The sequence below is a fragment of the Orbicella franksi genome, chromosome 5 (genome assembly GCF_964199315.1).
Source record: "Orbicella franksi chromosome 5, jaOrbFran1.1, whole genome shotgun sequence".
Taxonomy (NCBI): domain Eukaryota; kingdom Metazoa; phylum Cnidaria; class Anthozoa; order Scleractinia; family Merulinidae; genus Orbicella; species Orbicella franksi.
In genome coordinates, this window is record NC_138149.1 from 11104025 (window position 1) to 11126904 (window position 22880).

Consider the following 22880-nt stretch of genomic DNA (forward strand, 5'->3'; position numbering starts at 1 on the left):
GAAGACGGCTGCTAGCGGCTCGCGGCATTGCCATTCGTCGCTCGTACGTCACGCTCACAGCCACGCTCGCACGCTTACTTGTTTTGCGTTCTTTCCCACGGTTTTCGGTACAGCATGCGTGGGGCCGCGCACACGAGGAATGTGTTCAATACAGAAGAACCCTTTCTCTGTTCTTCTCACACGTTGATTTATTTGGTGCATACAATTCAGCCCAATAGCCCTTTAAGTTTAATGCTTAGCTTTTTTTATTTGCATTACAATGTAATCCAACACGGATGCCATGCAAGTTGGATTATAGACAATTTATTGGCTGAGGTTTTTGTGATATCCGGAATAATCAAGGTGGAGGTAAGTGAAGCTGATAACACTAACCGAGCCCTTGATTATTTCGGATATCACAAAAACCGAATCTAACAATTGTTTTCTTATACATTGATTTAAAGAAAATAACGACAAACGCATTACCGCACCGAACACAGTTTATTTTCGACAAACCATGTTCTTACTTCGCTGTCCGTGAACTTGACGCTACTCTTGAAAATCATGCATGGCGCGCGCAACCTACAGATTATTCACTGATCTGCTAGCAGATTAGTGAATAATCTGTAGGTTGCGCTGTTTCCTAGAATTAACTGTAGTTTTTTTTTTAGCCAATGAGAAGACAGATGGTGACTACAATGTATAATGATTTTAACTATTAACAACATCCAATTAAAATTCTGAGGAGGTCCGCTTTTAGGCCTGGCTAAATCTATATATTATACCCTATCCTAGAGTAAACTGCTTGAAAACCATACCCTTCACAGCGGCACATACCTATATAGCCCATATATGGCAGTCCCCCCCCCCCCCCCGAGGGGGCTGATCGACACTACCATCAATATATCATCCTGAAATTGCATTATCCAGTTCTTCGAGTGGTATTTGTTTAGTGCATCATTCAAATCAGTGTTGAATCCATAGTGCCTAACCTAAACCTTTGACTTTTGTAATACGATAGCTCTACCACAATACCTAGACATTCTAAAATCCTTTCCAATTGTATTACTTCGCTGACCCCTCTCGCTTCGCTCGAGAGAGATGATAAGCGAAGGTTTAGGCAAAGTTTGAATTACGGATTACGAATTAAGTATACACAATACTAAGCCAACTCATGCCCCAGAGTCTCAATAGAACTATTCACAGCTCTCATTGAACGAGATAACCGACCGAGTATTCTGTAGTATGAAATCCTCAATGGAAACTTTGAAAAACGAACCACGGGCAGTTTCTACGAATTCTAAGAGCGACCAACTGTGTACTATACACAATATGAAAGGCACTCGAAAAATTTACATTTTTCGAAAGAGACTCACCGTGTTAGTCCTCCAAGTTTGTCAGCCTTAATTGCACGAGGCATCCGTGTTGATTTGGACAACACTCTCCCGTTGTCTTTGTCGTCCTATTTTCTTGCTGTTCAGCAACAGCAATGCCGTGTTGTTCTTCAAAGACTTCACTCTTCGAAAGTCATAACTAACTGGACATGGCTTCTATGCCAGTTTCTTGGCATGATATACCTCAGCCACAGGCTGCGACAGCTTTTGGGTACTAATCACTACGTACGTGATTGCAAGCGCTCGATAATATGACAACGAAGCAAAACAATTGCATAGAGGTCAAATTATAACTGATTAACTATATTAATGTCCTATTTGACCTTTAGTGAAAAATCGTTTCTATCACCAGTCGCGCCATACATTTAAGAGAACCTCTGGGTTGGAGCCGTCTATAGGCTTAGGAAGCCTTTCAGTGTCAGCTCAGTATCAATATAAACTGTGGTTACACTAATGGCAGTTTCCCGTATAAAATTTTAGAATGGGTCTTTCCGTCTCGTTGCTTTTGTAAATAATCGATAAATAAAGGACATGACGCAATCATACAAAGAAAAGAAAGTTGTGTTTATTAATAATTTGAAAAGGGTACTAATCAAATGTTTCTTTAGAAGCTCAGTTTGTACAAAGATGTTCCGATTTCACTTCGACTTCAAGTGTGTGCTGGCTCTTCCGGAAGTGAATAACTCTTTACGCGACTTTTCAATTGACACCAGCTTAGAGTTGTTCACTTCCGGAAGAGCCAGCACAAGTGTGTATGTTGTTAAAGCACGATGTTCAGGTGGAATTTTTCGATAGTAATTGCATTGAGATGGATGTAAAAGCCGTTGAGATGGACTTACAATAAGGTAAGCTTTAAAATGATACTAAGCTGGTGTCAATTGAAAAGTCGCGTGAAGAGTTATTCACTTCCGGAAGAGCCAGCACAAGTGTGTATGTTGTTAAAGCACGATGTTCGGGTGGAATTTTTCGATAGTAATTGCGTTGAGATGGGTGTAGAAACCGTTGAGACGAACTAATAACACGGTAAGCTTTCAAATGAAACCAAGTTGGTGTCAATTGAAAAGTCACGTGACGAGTTATTCACTTCCGGAAAAGCCAGTATAAGCATGTATGTTATTAAAGCACGATGTTCAGGTGAAATTTTTCGATAGTAATTGTGTTCAGATGGGTGTAGAAGCCGTTGAGATGGGCTAGTAAGACGGTAAGCTTTAAAACGATACCACGTTGGTGTCAATTGAAAAGTCACGCAACGAGTTATTCACTTCTGAACAAAGGATATTTACAGCATCTTTTTAGAAATTTACGTGAGCGTTTGGCGCAAATTAATAGCTTTGAATGCAGCTAGAAAATGTTTTCGAACAATTGGTAAAGATATTAAAATGATTTTATGTTCTAATTTCCACTACTGAATTTTAATTCGAATTGGCAGACAGTTTCAGCCCGTCGAATTGGCAGATGGCGAATTGGCAGTGAATTGGCAGACAACTTCAGCTTGGTAGAAATGACGAATGGTTAGCCTTACAATTACACTGAATTACAGATCGAGAGCTAACCACTATCGAGTCAGTGATATTTAGGCTAACTTGAGCGTCATTTAGGCCAATGGTAGCGCTATTTAGTCTAACCGTAGGGAAATTTCCACGTCATTGCGCCATTTCGTGCGTACGGTAAATAACAGGCCTAGGTTTGCGTGACCGAACTGCCCACCGCTCTCTGTAATACAATCGCTGAAAGACCAGCAGGAAAATTCACACAGGTCATCATTTTTCCCAGTTGAGTTATGGGGGAACGTTCCTCACTTGTCCGCAGCAAAAATCGTCGCGATGCAGTGGGTTACTCCACGTTTGATCCTAGTGGTTCAATAGACAGTGGGCTTTCAATTAGCCCAGACGACAGCACTGCAAGGACAGGCGGTGGTGCCTATGTCGCAGCCGTTGAGGACGCCAGGGAGAGAGTATCAATTTCTTGGGAGAACATCCAGGCATTTGTCGACCAGCCAGGTCCATCCTTCTTGAAGAGATTGTGTTTTGGTACCGATGAAAACCAAACCCAAACAAAAAAGCACGTCTTGGTCAATGGTATGTGAATTTTTAGAGTGGTTATCCTTGAGTGTGCCGATTTCTAGCCAAACGTCTATTAAACCGTTACGCAGAGAGGCGCCATTGTTCTTTCAGTGATAAATAACCCGTCCAAACTTTGACAAAAGCTATAGCGATGATTTACTTGAGATTTTGTTTCAAATAACACTAAAAGCAGACACTGACATCCCGATCGTTCATAGTCAGCTTGCGGTGTGATGTAATCACTGCCATTCCTGATTCGCGAGATTAATTCGTCAGCAAAAGAACGCAACAACCGCTTAATTAGTTATAAACGCTACATGTCACGGAATGTCCCTTGTAAACATTTGATACTATCACTTTGAATTCTTCTGTAGTGAGTGGAAGCGTGGAAGCTGGAACTTTGTTAGCCGTCATGGGAGCAAGGTGAGAACAGATGCTATATTTTCCCATGCTGCGCGTATTTGATTTAACCTTCATATAAACGGGAAAGCATTGAACTTCCGGTCTTAATTTTTGGTCAACGAAAATCCGGCGAGCATTCACATTCTACACGTCTGAACGCCGCAACTTTTCGGCCCAGTTCCCAGGGGGAACTCTCAATTAAAAAGGACGGGGGTACTCGTCAGAAATTTGGAAAAGAGCCCCTAAAAGCTTGGCCTGATTTTTTTTTACCCCCAAGAGATACCAATTCTAAAACAACACATTATTTCCTATCATATTTTTTCGGCTCAATACCTTAAAGGGCAACCTCGTTCCCAGGGTCTCTCATCTTACCGCCCCGCTCGCTCCAGGGGGCGGTAAGATGAGAGACCCTGGGAACGAGGTTGCTTAAAGGGTACCGCGAAAGCTCCCGTTGTGGAACTTATGACGCTGAACACTTTAGAGGTACCAAAACCGAAGGTACAACGAGCACCCCCGTCATTTTGATATGGTAGTTCCCCCGGGCTCAGTTATTCAAAGAATAGATCTATCCAGCCGATAGCTATTACCGGATAAATCTCTAATCCCTCAATAAGTCGATGATGTCATCCATTGTCTGAACAACCTGCACCCGGACAATAACGAAATAAAATCATTTGGGCACCATTACAAAGAGTAAATATGACTGTTATATATATACTTTTTTATTGTGTTATGTATTTGTACGCTACAAAAAGCATTTTTTCAAAGATTAACCTGTTGTCATCCCCATGCAAAAGAAAAACCACAAAAGTCATATTACAACCCTACCACCCCACCCCAACGATTTCTTTCCTCCGTTCCAAAGGTGGCCGCTGTGGAGAGGTTCGACTCTGTCTTCCTCCAATAATGTGTGATGTTTTCTTGTAGTTGGTTATGTTCTTGCTGTTGTTGTTGTTGTTGTTGTTGTTTCTGTTGTCGTTGCTGTGGTTGTTGTTGTTGTTGTTGTTGTTGCAGTGGTTGTTGCTGCTGTTGGTGATGATAATGATTTTTGTTGTTTTTCTTCAGTGGGTTGTGTTTATCGTTGTCGTCGTTATTATGTATGCATATGGTTGCTTATGTTGTTTCTTGTCATCTCTTTAGTTGTTATTATTGCTGCTGTCGTTTTTCAGTGGTTGCTTTTGACGTTGTTGTTGTTGGTTGTGGTGGTGTTTGACATGTTTTTTTTTTCTCACGTTGGTACGGTTGTTGCTTTATATTTCGTCATATCTTCGTTATATTTATTTCCAAATCCAGCTATGATATAAAGTTGAACTACAGCACGTGGTACGGTACTGTTAAGAGGCCATAATCCTCTTTGGAAACACCACAGATACTTTAACTACTAGACGTTTTTTTTCCCTCTACAGCGGAGCTGGTAAAACCACTCTGATGAATGTACTAGCTCATCGTAACATCAGTAAATTGGAAGTAACAGGAACTGTAGAGGTGAACGACCATCCGATTGGAACAGGGATCACATCAATCTCTGCATACATTCAACAGGAAGATCTCTTTGTTGGATCACTCACTGTTCGGGAACACTTGGTGTTTCAGGTGGGTGAAGAAGTCTTGGGCAGGGTGAATGATGGAGAGCAAGCCAGTTAAACCTATACCATTTCTTAGTTACCCTCAGTGTTTCAGTGCTCCCTCTATTTTGTTCTTACTGAATTCGGCAGTAACTGACACTATTATATGTCTTAGTTACTAATGGGGCTTTTGATTGGCTAATTCAACTAACTCAACCGTTCATTACTTGAAATGGTTTCCCGAGCCCTTCAGACACACAGTAGAGAAATACTGACTTACTCCTCGTCTTCTCGGTCCGACCTGTAAGTTGCGGATCCTCATTTTGCCCGCTTCGATTGTTGGCCCTCGTGCTTCACACTTGGGCCATAAATCGAACAGAAAACGAAACTCTATCCGTAACTTACAGTGCAGACCTCAAACTCGGTTAGTCTGACGGTCCTGTAAGAGGCATGAATGAATGAATGTATATAATACTATCTTTGTTTCTTTTACTAAGCTCTATGATTGGTTGAAAAAGAACTTGTGTCGCCCTCTAGACCAATCAGATGAAAAAACCCAAACCCTACCGAATCCGAAGATCCGACGGGGTCAGACAAGTTTTCCCGCGCTTTGTATGCATCAGTGCAGATGATATGTTTCACCGTTTTAATAGTTCGTTATGTTTTGCATATTGGTAGCGCCGTCGGCGTTGAAATTGCTTTAGTCTTGGGTTGTTTGAATTTTCGCAGAAATTCTGGAAATTGCGGTCAGAATTCAAATGGTACGACTGTTTTAACTTGACCGTCTGTAAATCAAATGGTTTCCCTGTTCTTAAGAATTACATTATTAAACATGTGGTGTGCAGTTGACTCCTTTCCATTATTTACAAAGGAAATTATTTAAAAGTAATTTCATGCATTTTACATCTTTTAATTGGGTCAAATTAACCAATAAAGTTTTTATTTCAGTGTTATTTATGCCATAAATACTTTTGATTTGGACTTTTTAAGGCTTTCTTGCGCATGGATAAACACGTTCCTGATGACCTGCGGATAGCTCGTGTCGAGGAGGTAATACTGCAGGTATGGTGCATGGAATAACCACATTTTCTGTTGTGTTTTGTTTCTGTTGCTGTTATTGGCTCACAAAGGGAATCTTATTTCTCTTAAAGCTTGGTCTGACCAAGTGCGCCGACACATACATAGGAATACCAGGACGGTTGCGTGGCATCTCGGGAGGAGAAAAGAAGAGACTGTCATTTGCTTCTGAGGTAAGAATACGTTTGTACAAATTAACAACAGCCTCCGTTTGGCGCGAAAATATGCTCGGATATTTGTCTGAGGTTATCATCTGTTCCGGGAAGCGAACAATTTTCCGAGAACGTAGCTCGAGGAAAACTGTGAACTTTGAGGAACAGATAATGTCCAAGAAAAAATATCCGAGCATATTTTCACGCCAAATAGAGGCTATTGTGTTTGTTATCCTTCAAATATTTTTCGCAACACGCGCCGTTTTGAAACTTGGGGAATATCACTCAGATATTCCCCAGTTTTAGCTGGTGCATATTCAGTCACGTGACGCCTTTAGAACAATCACGCGCGAGCGAAAACATTTGATGGATTATAATATACCATAGTATGAGCTACATCTCAAAAATAAGGTAAGATAAGATAAGATAACTTTATTTATACACGGTTTTTCCATCGGTCAACGAAGTTACTGTACCATCTACCTATCTGCCTACTTACAATAAAAATTAAAAAAAAAACAACTGCTTTTCATGAAGATGCTATTGTGCATACGTAAAAACTTTTCCGTTCTCCATTATTCATCAGGTCATCACAGATCCTCCATTGTTGTTTGCTGATGAACCAACATCTGGTCTTGATTCATTCATGGCTCAGAGTTTAGTTACAGCACTGCAACAGTTAGCAGCTCAAGGAAGGACCATCATTTGCACCATTCATCAGCCTTCGTCTGAGGTGTACGCCATGTTTGACAGGTAAAACCTTGGAGAAGAAAAATCAAATGAGACACCCAAAGTGTCGAAGCTGTTTTTCTTCTACTAACCGTAAATATTTATATGTTCGAGTGTCAGTTATGCCGATGAAAGAGAGTGAGTTTTCTCTACCTAGTATCCTGTTGTTAGCCGAAGGAAGGACAGCTTACATGGGTTCCAGAAGTGATGCCATCCAGTATTTTGACAGGTAAGTGTGCACACGTATTTTTTGGCTTACATTGTGGGACGGTGTGGCGGAAGTCAGTCACGCCAAAACTTAGTCATTAGTTAGTTAGTTCTCTCCGCGCCAGATTAGGAGGTACATGTACATAAGGCTCCAACTCTTGCTTTCCAACCAGGCCTCTCGTGCCAAGCCCCTAGCTTCGGCTCAGCTGACCCACTCCTTTTGTCTGCGCTCCTTTTCCAACCTAGTCAACATAGCAATGTTAAACGTTGTCGAGTTTGCAAGGTTTGTCATCCAACAATTTTTTATCCAAATGTTCGATCGATTTCAACATTAAAATGTACTCCTGCACATCGCTGATGGTCTCAAATTTGTAAAGTTTCAAATTTTTCAACACGCTTGTTCCATTCAGTTTGACCACCAATCGTTGAGGGGCTTATTCACAAGCATTACTGAAGATACTTTTTTAAGTGTTTCCTTTTGTAAGAAAAGTGTCCCAGAAAAAAGCGCTAATAATTATCAACAGCTTACTACGTCTTCGTATATCCTGTATGTTTCTTACACTTATGCGCTGCTTATGCTTCTTTCCGGGCCTATGGAGTTTTACCATGAAATTTTTCTAACCAAATCTTCCTTTAAAAATGAATAGTTTGGGCTACCCTTGTCCTGACAATTTTAATCCCGCTGACCACTTTGTTCATACATTGGCTATTGTGCCTGGTGACGAGGAAAACTGCCGCCAAAGGGTCCAGGTTAGATCCGTAGTGTTTTGTCTAATATGTTTCGTAACGAACGTAGTGTGGTTAACACCTTTGTTCAAGCGTAAACGCAAGCACGAGCACAAGGATGTTTAATTTACACTAGTTTGGCCTATTTGTTTTATACATATGGTACCATGATAATGTTATTCAGACTTAACTGTTTTCATTCAGGATATATGTGATGTTTACAGCGCACATGAATCAGAAGTCACCGAATCCGGGGCAAAGGAGAGACAAGTAAGATGTATATAAACAAAAATCCTTTCTGGGGCGGAAATTTTCACTATAACACTTTTTCGCAGGAGTTATCAGTTCCGAAAACTACAGTGGTCAACCACAATGCAGTTGTACACGGTCTTAATGAGTCAAGCTGAAAAATTTACTGATGTGGCTTAAATGATCATTTACGACTCTTTTATAATTAGTAGAATTAAATGAAAATAATGACAGCAGGCGATTGTGAGAAATACAACTGTAGCTACCTTGTGCCTCTGTTTCAAAACGAGTCTTTGTGCAAAACCTTTCATATGAAAATGAGTTTGATTTGCATGAAAATGAACCTGTAGGCGAAACACATTTCCAAATGAATGGTTTAGCAAGAAGACTCGGTTTGACACCGAGGCAAAGCTAACTCAGAAGTGGCCCAGTTGTCGATCAAGATTACGAAAATGAACTAGAGATATAAAGGAGAGTAAGGGTACATGTTGGAATTAGATTGGTAAAATAAATACAAATTTGTGTTGTTTTGTTATTTTATTCTCTTAGGACTCCTTCAAGGATGAAGCTAATGCCCTGTATCGTTCACCGTAAGAATTTCTTGTCGTAGTACTTAACAAATAGCTTCAATGTTGCTGTGCGTATGTTCAGTAACAGATCAAAGATGACGTCAAAATGAGGTAAGAACAAAAAAGTGGCACACGAGGCGATAGCCGAGTGTGTCACTGATGTTCTCACCAGATTTTGACGTCTTCTGTGATCTGCGGTAGTGTACAATCACTTAGCCAATCAGATTGTAGCATTTGCATTAGTGTTCAAGTACACTTCTACTAAAGTTCAAAAGATCTGTAAAAACCAAGTATGCTTAGCAGTTAGATATTAGATTTTGTAGAAATGAGTAGTTTTACTTGTTTACGAAATTCTGTTATGTTCTTTAAGCAGGGAAAAAATCCGCAATTTTAACAGCAGTGAGCAGAACATTACTGGTACAGAAACAAATTAGAAACAAGTTTTACTGATAGTTAAATTTATTTCACAGTATACCTTATCGAACGCGAACATGGTAGAGTCATGATTTGCATCTTGGCTAGAAGTAGTCGAGCCAACATGCTCAAAGCAAGACCAAACGAGTCTGAGATGACGCCGAACTGTACTAAAACGAACCCTGAGCGTCGCGAAACAGTTAACTAAACTCAACTTGTTTTTTTTGCTTGTGGTGCTGTTTTAGGTATAAAGCGTCTTGGTGCAGGCAATTCCGTTCTGTTCTCTGGAGATCCTGGCTCACCAATAATCGAGATGTTGTTATTTTGAGAATTAGACTCTTTCAGTGTTTAGTGAGTGTCACTATTAAAATTCAGTTCCCATTTTAATATTAGTCTCTTGGTAGGTGTCATTGGTATGGTATACTGTAATTAATTTGTGTGGTTGTTTTAAAGTTTTGAAAACTAAGAACAACTGTGTTGAAAAAGATGCTTGATTACAAGCTCTGCCAGCATAGAAATCCAAAAATAACAAAAATCCAGCATAGAAATCCTTCATTAATTCTTTAAAACATTTTTATCTTGTAATGAAAATCTTGCACTTAAACATTACAAAATTGCCTCAAATTGACAATATATTTGTGTGCGCTTCTTCACGCATCCAGTTGTTAAGATTGGCATCGTCACATAAGAGACTCCTGAGAAGAGCTTAAAATTGTCCAGTATGATTGACATATGATTGACATGGTCACGTCACGGGTTTTTGTAAAGATTATATTGCTTTCTATAGACAATCATTCTTTGTACCTCTAACTATGTTATGATATTTCGCTCAAGCTTATAGGTCTTATCATGGGAGTAGTTTACTTCCAGACAAAGGTCGACCAAGACGGTGTTTATAACATCTATGGGGTTTGTTTCTTTATGATCACTACATGTACGTTCGCCAACATTGGGGCAGTTACTTTTGTAAGTGTAGCAATAACCCACCATTTTTCTAAGTATTTTCTTTCTTCCTGCCTGTCTACCTCCTTTGTGTTTGGTACATTTTGTGTTGTACCTATATGTCGGCTTGTCCTCATAGTATGTCTGTATGCCGGCAGCTTTGTCTAAAGTCCTTTCTTTCTTTGATTGTTCCTTTGTCTGTTTATTATTAAATTTATCATATGACTAGTACTGAGACAATTACTTCAATGTGATTGGCTGAGACTAAGCCAATTTATCGTTAGTTTTTAATTTGCACTACGCCACAAATAAGCCAATCTCGATATGTTAAAATTTTAACTCGGTTCCGAGGCTTGGAGAAATAAACTGGCAAAAGAAATTCATCACTCATCCTTAGGGCTTGATGCGATTTGTTTTGATTTATTCTCCTAAGCCTTGGAGCCAAGTTAGAATTTTAATATATCTAAAATGGCCTATTAACATAGGGGCTTTCGTACTTTCCTCAGTCATAGAGTATTTGAGTAATTGAATGAAAGGTTCGAGAGACAATCTGAGAGGATTTAAAATATCACTCGTGGTGTAAATCCGTACATGTAACTGCAATCGCATTCATACGATTACCTATATTCATTTATCGGTTTGGGAGGCGCGGTGGCCTCGTGGTTAGCGCGCTCGTCTCCGGATCGAGGGGTCCGGTTTCGAGCCCTGGCCGGGGACATTGTGTTGTGTTCTTGGGCAAGACTCTTACTCTCACTGTGCGTCTCTCCACCCATGGGTATGAATAGGTACCGGCGACCTTAATCCCTGCACTAGCATCCCATCCAGGGGAGGCAGACTCCTGGTCGCTTTATGCTACAGAAATCGGGATAAGCTCCGGCTTGGTGGGCCACTTGGCTCGTATGCAGACTTTACCTTTTTATTTTATCGGTTTATTTTTATTGTTAGACCTTCCCATCTGAACGTTCTGTGTTTTTACGAGAACATCACAATAGGATGTATAGAACAGATGTTTACTTCCTGAGCAAGACCATCGCTGAGGTATGTATCTAGTTAAATATGGACAATTATGTTTCAGTGGCACAGTAAGACCAGAATCTTGCAACTGAGGATTTGAGTCCGAGTGAGACATTGTTCTTTCTACGAGAATTTAAACATGATTATGTGAGCGAGCATGTTCTTTTACTGTGGCTAGTGAGGGTACAGTCTTCACCGCGGGCTATCACTTTAACGTGGCGGTGGAGCTTGGATTTATTTTTTATGATCTTAGAAGCTTAGCCCCTGGCAGGCCTACCAGCCAGATTGGTCAAGGGTGTGAGACCAAACAAACAGCAGTTCTTGGTTCTCCAGGTTGGGGGTTAAACAAAGGTCTAACCACCAACCTTCACAAGAAAAGGGCTGGTTACGGACGCATGAACAAGGATTTGGAAGGAGACACAAATCGCACGAGAGAGAAACCAGAATGGAAGAACTTTGTTCATGCCCTACGTGACACTTGGCACCAACAAGATAGGTGATGAACTTGGCGCTTAAAGGACGAATGACGACGACGACAACAATGACATAACATAACCTCAACCGTTGTTTAAATTGTTACTCTGATCCTTGCAATAAATACGCTCGATAACTTACCTCACTGTGACTACAGCTGCCTCTTAAATCTCCAGTGTAACCTTAAGTAACTTGTGGTTTACTTTTTCAATTTCAGGCGCCTCAATTTATTGTTGGTTCGCTATTTTTGGCTATTGTTGCCTACTGGATGGTCGGTAAGTGGCACAAGAACAAGATAGGTACTCGGTGACTACGTAAGCCATATTATATTATGATTTTTTGACTAAACCACTGGTCTAATTACTTTTGCTATCTTATCGTGGCAAGATCCCCTTCTCGTTCTGTGTTGTCACGAGTGTCTCCGTTTGCGCCGAAGCTAGTTTATGACTTGTGCACATAAGTGCACATCTTGCATGGTCACAGAAAACCATAGAAAATTTTGTGGAGCAAGCTTACCTTATTTGGTCCTGGTCGGGTAGGGGCGGATTAATTTGGTGGATTCACCCACCAATTATTTTTTAACTCCAAGACCATTTGAGCAATGATAATGAAACTTGGATGCTTCATGGTGCATTCCATCTCTTTGACGTAATTAAGCAACATGAAATGAAGACATCTCGTCATTTGGCAATCACTTAATGTTATCCAAACAGCCGCTATATTTTTATTTTCTACAACGTTAGAAAGCGCTAAACAAGGACTCAAAAGTAATCCAAAATCAATAAAAACAAACTAAAAAAGTTCTAAAAATGTGAAAAAAGCTGCATAAGAAGCTAAATTTTGTTGATAAAAAGAGGAAAATATGGAAGCACACGCCTGTCAAAATATGGTTGTCGTGGAAACCTTAACTTTCGAGAACATTGAAATAAGTCACCAAATTGTTCTTAGACTGATGTATTTCACACGACGTAGAAAGGCTTAAAGCATTGAAAAAGTTAGAAATAGTTAAAGCCAGTCCAGGCTCTTTCCCTGCAGTACAACACGTTGTTACTTACTTTGTTAGAAATATTTAGAGCGTGACAAGCATTATTAGTGCGTGACAATCGTTTAGCGTTACATTTGATATCCAAGATAATCTTAACAATGACGTAAATCGTATTTCCTTAGCAAGCTTATCGAGAGTGTACTTAAGGAGCTTTACTTTGCATTTTTAATCAGTGAATGAGACATATTCGAGACTTAGGGAGTGATTTAGCTTTGAACATTGAAATATATCACAACGAGGGCGAAAGTCATTAGTGACTAGTGTTGATATCCTCCATTCTAACAGCTTCATGTAGTCTTAATATGTGAGGTTCTATTTTACTTCTTTTTAGGACTGCGACCTGAATTTGTTAGGTTTCTCGTTGCGTGTGGGATACTTTCCTTAGTCAGCATGACAGCAATCTCTTACGGTTTGTCTATTTGCTGTTTTATATTGTAACATGTTCGATTGACAGCCGCAAAGTTTTACCAGAAGCAAATTGGCTTTGTTTATATTTCAAAAGCACGACACAAAAATATCAGTGAATTTATGCTACAAGTCAAAGAAAATACAGAATCTTTCAATGCCAAGAAAATCAGTGCAATCTCCAGACTCGTTTCCCCTCCCCCCTCCCCCCTGCACACACACACACACACACGCACACACACACACACACACACACGCACACCAAGTTATTCCATCAACATTCCACTGTCCCTGCTCGGAATCGATAGTCACTTTAGACCAAACCAGACTTACGACTGGATAAAGGATTAGTCGGTGAATCATTGCAAGAAATGATGGAGAGGCGGCGTGGCCGAGTGGTTTAGGGCCATCTGGATTTGTTCTCGGTAGCCCCGAGTTCAACTCCACGACCGCGTTGTGTAAATAGCCAACTGGTCAGCCTCCAACCAGTTGGGATTCTCAATAGTTAATGTTATATTTGAAATATTTGTTTATTCCCCAATTAGCGCATTTAATAGTGCTAAATACATTTGACTCTTAAATAAAGTTATTATTATTATTATTATTACTATTATTCCTATTCGTATTCTTATTCTTATTCTTATTAAATGACGCAGTAAACTTTTTAAATTTGTCACTCTTGAAAAATTGAGAGAAACCACTTACTGCCAGTAAACAAATCCATTATCGTGTTCTTTATTTCAGCTTACGTCATATCAGCGATGTCACCAACGGAGTCAGTCTCGATCGCGCTCTCTGCGCCAATGATTCAGCCTCTGCTTGTTATTGGCGGATTTTTTATCCAGAACACGTGAGTTGCTGCGAGTGCTAGCAAGAGCTTTAAAAGGGCGTGGTGTGGTGGTGAGGGGGGGGGGGGGGGCGCAAAAGTTTAAAATGTGCATCATGTTTACAAGGACAATGCCTTAATAGCGAAATCAAATGTAAAGGTTCTTCAATGCAGTGCTCATAATCAGAAGAGACTTAACCTATCTTTCCGTGAGAGTTAAGTCCAAAAAATAAATATATAAAATTAGATACAAAATATGATTAAATATAAAGCCATGGGCTCATTTTCCGGAGCAGTGGAGGGCTTACTACGAAAGAAATTTTACGGTTCAAAAATGTTTGCGTTTTTATATGAAAGTGACGTTATATCCTTGAAATTTAAGTCCTATACAATTACAACTCTCCAGACATGACTAATTCAAAGGTTCCAGTTTTCAAATTGGGATAATTTATGCGTGGATGAGAAGATCAAGGTAACTCTTGCATTGATCTCCTCTTGATGCGTGCATATGCTCCAGAGATATCAAATACAAACGTTCTTCAACGCGGGGGCTAATGATAGAGGGAAGCTTTACCAATGTTTCTGTGAAAGCTGAGCCCACAGGTTTAGTTTTTTGTATCTTTTGTTTTCGAATGGAAGAAGAAGGAGGTTCCGTTGCGGGTCCTTCTCGGGAGGGTTTCTCCTTCCTTGATACAAAATAAAAACCGAACTGCGCATATTCAGGCCGGGAACATGGTTAAAAATCTGCCACGTAAGGTGGCTCCATAGGGTAATCATTTATGGCGTTGCGCGCGCAAGTGTTATGTTTTGAACGCTGTTTTCGCATTCGTTTTTACACCCAGTCCTCTAAAACGTATTACATGTAATAAGCAAGATTAGGTAGTGTTTTACTATCATCTATGTCAAAATTTTGGGTTTTAGTCTTGAATTATAAATGCCCAAACAACGTGTTTTTTACCTTTTTTATAGCTTTACTTGTGATTTTCTTGAATTTCCTTCGGTGAAATCTTCCAAAATTTTTCACAGCACATCGATTCTGCGGGATATGAATTTTAAACACGAAAAAAGTAGGGTTTGTACAGACAGTTTTTTTCGATTTTTGAAAATTTGTCTTTGCCGCTGCAAAAGAACTGGCCTTATAGACTTCCCTGAAAAACGAACTCCGAATAAAGGAAAATATTTACTACCAATCTGCCAAATTTTACCGAATTTCACCTAAGGGAACGCGAGACAATTCACTGTCAATTCTGCTTTTTGTGCTCATGCTGACGTCATAAAATATCGAAAAACACTGATGTTTTCCTTCGAGCGCACGCAGATTGCTTGAGCTTTCGTCTTCAGCGCTCATGCGATCGTAAAACTATAGGGGGCCACCTTAAGGACTGCGCACGCAAATTCACACGCCGCGTCATGTACGAGAGCGCGCGCTAAGTAATAAAATGAACAGTGATACGGCAGATGGCCATGGCTATAGCCTTGCCTGGATTTAACGATCTTGAACGTTCAGTGAACCCTAATTCTCTTTTGATGGATCATTTTCTCTACCGATGGTCTATGTTAAGCGAAAAAAATGAAGAAAATCTAACGACTAGAAGTTTGAATTTTTTGCAAAATACACCATCGAATTCCGTTCTTTTCAGCTCTTCGTTTATCTCTGCGACGGTTTTAAATGTCTCTTGAAGAGTTAAGTTTGGTGAAAACGTTGTTTAACGTTTGGAATTATTTACGCAAGAGACCCACTTCTACAAAATATGACTAAGATCGTTTGCCTCCGTTGACTCACCTTCGCTATTTTTAACTATAAACCCCTGTAGACCATGCTGAATTACGTGCACGAATTTTTCAAAATCAGGGTTGTTTCCCTCACGCTTTATCTCTGAAACAAAGTCGGTGACGCCCATTTTTTTCTTTTTTTGCATTTCTGACACAAGTAACTCATTATCTGAAAGCAGTAAAAACTCAAAAAAATTCCATCGACAGGAAAATTTTCGCGCGAACGTCCTTACTTACTTAATTGCGAGGTCTGTCAGATTGAGCGCTTTTTTATCCTATATTTTTTTTTATTTCGTTCAGGAGTATTCCAGCGTGGTTGACGTGGTTGAGATACCTGTCTTGGTTTAACTACGGATTTGAAGCGTTGGTTATTAATCAATGGGACAACTATGGCAATATAAGTATGTTGTTTGTTTTTGTTGTTGATTTTTGGTATCAATATGAGTAAAGACGATAGTCTTGATCGGTGAAATATGTTTAAATGAAGATCATATCATGCAGCATCAGTAACAAGAAAATTTAGAAAGTTCTTTGATTTTTTAAGAACTTCGAGAAGAAAAATTAATCCTATTTGGGCTGGGATGGGGGAACGAATTACCTTCGCTCATTTCATTTTTTTTTTTTTGTGATTGAACAATAATCAAGCTATAAGGGTCAAATCTTATGACTTTTCCTAAAATGTATCAGGGAGCATTTTGGTGTGTCAAATGTTTGGTCACGTAAATTGACATTTCTATGGCAAACATATTTTTAGAGGAGGCTTTACCAAAATATGGTCTTTTACAAGTTTTGGTGTGAATTTCGATTTCATAACGATTTTATCCCAAAGTCTTTACATTTCTAGTATTCTGATACTTTTTTCGGATTTTGTCAACCAATTTTGGAGTTGTCCTGACTTTTTTCTGGAACATTCTTGAAATCCAACATTGAGGACATTTTGAATTGTGTGACGTGTGTCGTTCTGGCGTGACGCGATGTCACGATAATTACGTGTTTATCACTAAAGTAAACAAGTTTGGACGCTATACACACCATGAAGGTTTGATCACTACTGAGTGAATAACCTCCACCCTCCCCCCCCCCCCGCCCACCCTCCAGGTTGACTGAGGCTATTTTTTGAGAAGAACAGCATGATTGGCACGATTGCAGATGGACGTGGACTACAAGTCATAAAGTTTGATTTGGTGACAGAATTTCAAGAAATCCGAATTGCCATTATTTCTGGTGAAATTTTGAATCTTTTAGTCATTAGTTCTTCATTGTATACATTGCTTTGTTACATATTATATGTGGGTAAAACTGTGACTAAAAATGATAGCCTTGAAATGGTATGATATCATTTTACGTCAGTGAAATGTTATCATATGACTTCATGGTCTGAATTGTCCAATCAAATATATTTTTATGTTTGGCTCAGACCAATCAGATTGCACGAACTTTGACGTGGGAACTCGCTTCCCAGTGTTTTTAGTGAACTGGCCTCTTCGGCGAGATTTTTTCCAGTTTCAGAAGATGACGAAAACAAATCCAAACTTGGGGCTGTTAAGGGCTTTTTATTAAGGCAAACAAAAAGTCACAGGAGCTTGGAGAACAGGGGGCACTGCAGGAATACAAAAAAATCTGAAGAATAAAAACTACAGAGATTTTACTGCCCGGCCGGTGGCAATATTTTGGTTGCAATTTTGCTGTTTATTTGACACTTATGATAAAGTTGCGTATACATTTGGAGGCCGTCTGAGCACTGGGAAATGATTTACTTCACCGTCATCGGCGATTTTCTTTTTCTACTGCAAAGTATTGAAAAAAAAGCAAGTCTAAAAGAAAATGAAAATAACCTGTAGGAACGAGGTCCATGTAAACGACTGTTTTGTGGCAGGAATCAAATAATGTTGTTATACCTTCCAACTCAAATACGTTTTCCGATTGGAAGAGAACGTGTCACGTGCCATGGGTCAAAACTCACCAACTCCCGGGGACGAACAAAACTCACTAACTCCCTAGGGAAACAACAATTTGAACCTTCGACTTGCTCGTGATCAGGTCGTGCACCTTGAAATCGCGCTTTTCGCAGTTTTTTCGCATTTCTTTTTTCTATTTTTAAGTTGGGAGTATAACAAAACACTTAGTGACCGGCCCCACGGGAAACAGTGAGTTTTGTTTCCTTTGTTTTCCTTGGGGCCCGTCATTAAGTGCTTATTAAGATTTGCACGTGGTTTATAATTTCTTCTCTTTTGTTTTCAGCTTGTACCAATTCCAGTGCACCGTGCATTTATGATGGACAGGAGGCTATCGAGAACCGCGGCTTAAAAGAGGTTGGTGAACAGTGACACGACTGTAGAGATCAGGGTCGGCCAGGGTTCTTGGGTATACCGTACACAGGGGGATTGTACATCGTGTATACGGTATTTTGACGCCAGAATTGGGCCTTTTATGGGTATAAAGTATACCTTGTTTTTTCCATATTTTGGTATTTCACACGAATTTGAGGGGAAAGTTTGGGTTTGATGTGCTTTTATTTTCAGTTATATTGGTATGCCATTCTGACTTCCCATGGCTGACCCTGAGAGATGTTTGACTTCCAAGAAGGAAACGCGTATTTAAATCAGTTTACATAATTCTTCAGTAGAATTATGTAAAAATTGCATGACTATACCTCAACATCCTGACTCAAAATCCTGCTCTGATAACTGGCTTATCTCAGATTCGTACATTACCTCTTTCTTAGGCTAATTATATACTAGGAATTTATCCACAAACTTTAGTGGTAAAGCCATCTTGAATTCTTGAATCAAACAAAGTGAGTAGTACGTTGTAAAAGTAGTCCTTGAAGGAGCTTCGTCATGTCGTGGTTCAAGTTCGTCGTTTGTAAACCGTTTCAGTTATTTTCAGCCTTAACCATCCTTGTTCCTTTATTGTTTATTATTATCTCTGTGGTGTTTTTCCATCTTAGTGAACTACTATTGTCAGGTTTCCCTTAATTCAAGGTACAGTGTCATTCTGTACGCGGCCAAAATAACTCAAAATACGGTCGTGACTGAGCTCCTTTTATAGCTGTTTCAACAAGTAGACAGCAACGTATCACAAGAACAAAATAACCGTTTATTCTGAAAGTCATTCTTCCTTATATCCATCATAACGAGGTTAGAGGGCACCCTAGTACCAAGGCTACCTAGGCTAACATACATAACAATAGCGTTTATTTGAAGGTTACACACCAGACTCTCATCCACAGCTCCAAGTCCCACATCGTAGTAGTAACATAAAATGGAAATACATCTCGACATAACTTTCACAGAATAGCCAAACGCGAAGTTCAGTGTCTTCCACTCGTTGGAACTTCATCTCATTATGAAATATTTAAGGTGGCTTATTACACTTTTTATAGATTATAACAGCCCAATTTCTAACTCTTTTCAAAAATGTTCCAAGATGTTTTTTCTTTTTCTATTTACTGTTTGCTAAGTCTTTTACCATTCTATGTGAAACTTGAACAATTAAACGTCAACAAATGGCCAAAATGAATGACCGAGTACCCAAGGAGAGACTGGGTACTAGCAGGTTAAATAATCTACCCGTATAACCCTACCTCAAAATTTCAGGATTAAGAAATTGGCGCTGATTTAACGTTCATGCAAAGTAAAACAAAAATCTGTAAGACAGATATTTTGCAAACTAAGAAAACGTGATATGAAAAATAGCTCAAAATCTGTTACAGAATTTTTTTTTTTAATTTTGGCTCTAAGAGTGATTCACCCCTACAAATCAACTGTGAAAAATTTCATCATGGGTTGTACGGTAGGTTTTCGAGCAATCCTCGATCGAAAACTAGCTTTTACAACCTTGGACGAGAATTGAATTGCGCATGCCCTTTATGTGACGCCATGTATCGTGTGCGAGAAAGTAAGAGTAACTTAAAGCTCTTTTACCGGTTCGTTATAGAGCTTTTTGTTGTCATATTTTTTGGCCCTAGGCTTAAACACATGTTCGAACGGAGGTTGAAACTATTGCCACGTATACAGAAGTAATTTGTGGCCTTTCAAGTGCTGGAGTGGTTTTCGTTTCTTCTTAGGTTACTTGCGTCATTTTTGCACGCGCAATTAATAGCGGAGCTTCGGCGGCCCGATGGGCCGCCAAGCGGAGCCCCATACTCATATAGGAAAGAAGAGGAAACCCACGAGTTGAGTTTCTCATGGTTATCATGGCTAGCGGTATTGCCCGTGGGCGCGTACGCTCGATGGCAGCGACGGCAAATCGACGGAGTCGTGCAACATTGTGGCCATACTCCAAATAATAGGTTGACAGAGACATGCAGCCTTGGTTTACCGTGTACTTCTTTAATATTGGTCATCCATGTTATGATCAATTGACACCTGTCAAAACAAGGTATCCGCTGACAAGTATGACGTGACCATATCGCGGGCCCAAGTTTACGGCTCATCGAGGTCACATGTTTTTTGAAGTTGACCGCTGACCAAGTGCTAATTTTCGATTGGATCGCGGGTTCATGTCAGGTTAACTTGTCAAAAACAGGGCAGGATTGTTCGGAAGCCGGTTAACGCTAACCCAGGATTAAAAGTTAACCGAATTACAATCAAAATTCTACCTTTTCCTTGGTTAGCTTAATCGGGCTCTGAGCAACCCGGCCCAGGAGCTGCGCTTTTAGGCTGGCCTAAATCTATATATTGCTGATGTCTGGCAGGCAATCGTAGCGCGCGATACTGAGTCTCAGAAAAGCTGCAGTAAGCCACCTTAAATCAGGGACGTAAAAAGACTAAGATTAATATTTTGATAAAATTGTTTTCTTTTTTTGACAGGGCAATCTACTGATTGATATTTACAGTCTGCTGGCTTTGACGGTCGGATTTCGCATCATAGCTTTCCTGGTTCTCTTAATGTTTAGTTACAAAAGGCCTTAAAAATAAGTTTTTTTCCCTTGGATTCATCTCCCGGGGAAACCCCCTTATATAGAGGACGGGGGTGCTCGTCGTACCTTTTAGGGGTTACGAAGGCGCTTTTTCTACCTCTTAGGGTGTTCAGCTTCAAAACGTGTAATCGGGAGCTTCTCTAGTAACGTTTAGGGTATTGAACCGAAAAAACAATGACAGGAGATTAATTGTTGTTTTAGATTTGGTATCTCTTAGGGGTGAACACATTTTCCAGCCACGCCCACAAGGCAGGATCTTGGTACCTCTTAGGGGCTCTTCCAAAATTTCCGCCGAGCAGCCCCGTCCTTTTTATATGGGACTTCCCCCCCCCCCCTGGGATATAGACGATCGGTCATTGCAGAAGCTAGTCTCGGCTGGTTTCTTTGCCCGAAGGTGAACGACTTTGTAAAAACTCGTCTTGCGAGTATAAGGACATTTACTGTTGTAAATTGACTCCATTCCATAGATTTGCATTTTCACATAATCATATATTTTCAATCAGTAAAAAGAACCTGCTATTTCGTAAACAGAAAAACCTATCAATGAGCGTAATAATAAACCTGAGCAAGGATCATTTATCTATCTATCAAGAACTTTATCAAGAACGTAATCAATAAATAGGGCGTTGGATGTAAAATAAAGAATAATTTAATAATGTGTAGTACTCGTTATATTGGCTGTAAATAGACAAGTCATAAGAAGTTAAAATACTGTTCACAATACAACTTCTCGCCATTCTAGTCTGTATATTCTGTTGGTTAAGCCAGCCTCTAAGCCCTATTTGAGGTTTTCGCGATACGGGAAATTTGGTCAAAAATTAACGGGATTCGGGATATTTGGGGGAAAAATTATAGGGGATATCTAGATCAGATAAAACGGGATATCGAGTATGAAGATTGTCAAGTTATACAATTGGAATTAATGGGACACGGAATATTTAGGCTCAAAATGCAACGGGATGCAATACGCTATATTGCACTGAAGTGACGCGGTGCTAATAATTGGTGGTGGTGGAGGAGGAGAAGAAGGAGGAGGAGGTAGGCAGGTATGCACACGCAAATCACGGGATTGGGGTGACAGAAACAAAAGAGGCTTCATTTATTGACATCGACCTGAGAGACTGATTTAATGCCGACTCTACACCGACCAACTCCTACTCTTTAAATCTCTGGATATGTCAACCTTACTTGCGCCTACCGAAATACTGAAAATTTATTGAGCAAACCAGCTAATCTTCCTAAATAACCTCTAGCAAAGGTTTGCCACAAGAATGTTACTACCTATCTCGTATTATAATGAATAGGCTTGACCCTTTTTACCAGACCTCCAAGAGAACGCCGATGGGTTTTAGACGTTTACGTTGACATGAAGGAATCTTGTTAACGAAACTATTTATTGATTAATCATCTGGACTTCACTCTTTGTAACAACAAAATAAAATTAAGTAGTATAAGTAGTCTCCCAGTCCCTTGAGAGGTTGGCAGGAAGCCGTGTATTAATTGAGCGTTGTCAAAATGCTGGGTAGCCAGCGGTCTGCAAACGTGTTGAGAGAAGAAAGACAGGTAAAGTTACCTGCCATGAGGCTTCCAGCCGTGACTTCATCGGCTTTCCTGAGACTTTGGGTGTTGGTTAAAAGAGCCCACTTTCGTAAGAGGGGGAAGGGAAGAATCAAGGATTACTGCGGAGTACCCATAACCCGAGCCTGTGGGCAGGCTTCCAGCGAGGACGGAAAATAATTCGACGAGCGCGAGACTGAAGAATTCGGAGAGCGACGCGATCGGGGTGGGACGCTTCGTTCGGGCTCGCCGGGAGCCTGGTTGCAGGCTACCTTAGCCGCGCGTTCGCCCGTCTTTTTGTCGTGGGTACGTGAAGCGGAGAAACGACTATTGTTATGGGGCATCATATGAAAATGTATCAGTCACTCAGATCGAGTATATATGCCCTAATTAG

The 22880-nt window shown here is 40.1% G+C and overlaps 1 protein-coding gene across 1 annotated transcript; it reads left to right on the plus strand.

Moving 5' to 3' along the window:
- Positions 1-2521: 2521 nt before the first annotated feature.
- Positions 2522-22870, plus strand: LOC145488718 (protein white-like). The gene is made up of 19 exons (XM_081467640.1): positions 2522-3451; positions 3811-3859; positions 5245-5431; positions 6394-6465; positions 6555-6653; positions 7219-7385; positions 7519-7590; positions 8216-8318; positions 8499-8564; positions 9093-9133; positions 9772-9877; positions 10361-10492; positions 11414-11506; positions 12174-12231; positions 13333-13410; positions 14151-14256; positions 16306-16406; positions 18247-18317; positions 20820-22870. The coding sequence occupies exons 1-19, from the start codon at positions 3154-3156 to the stop codon at positions 20919-20921; spliced, it is 2001 nt and encodes a 666-aa protein (XP_081323766.1). The 5' UTR covers positions 2522-3153; the 3' UTR covers positions 20922-22870.
- The last annotated feature ends 10 nt before the right edge of the window (positions 22871-22880 follow it).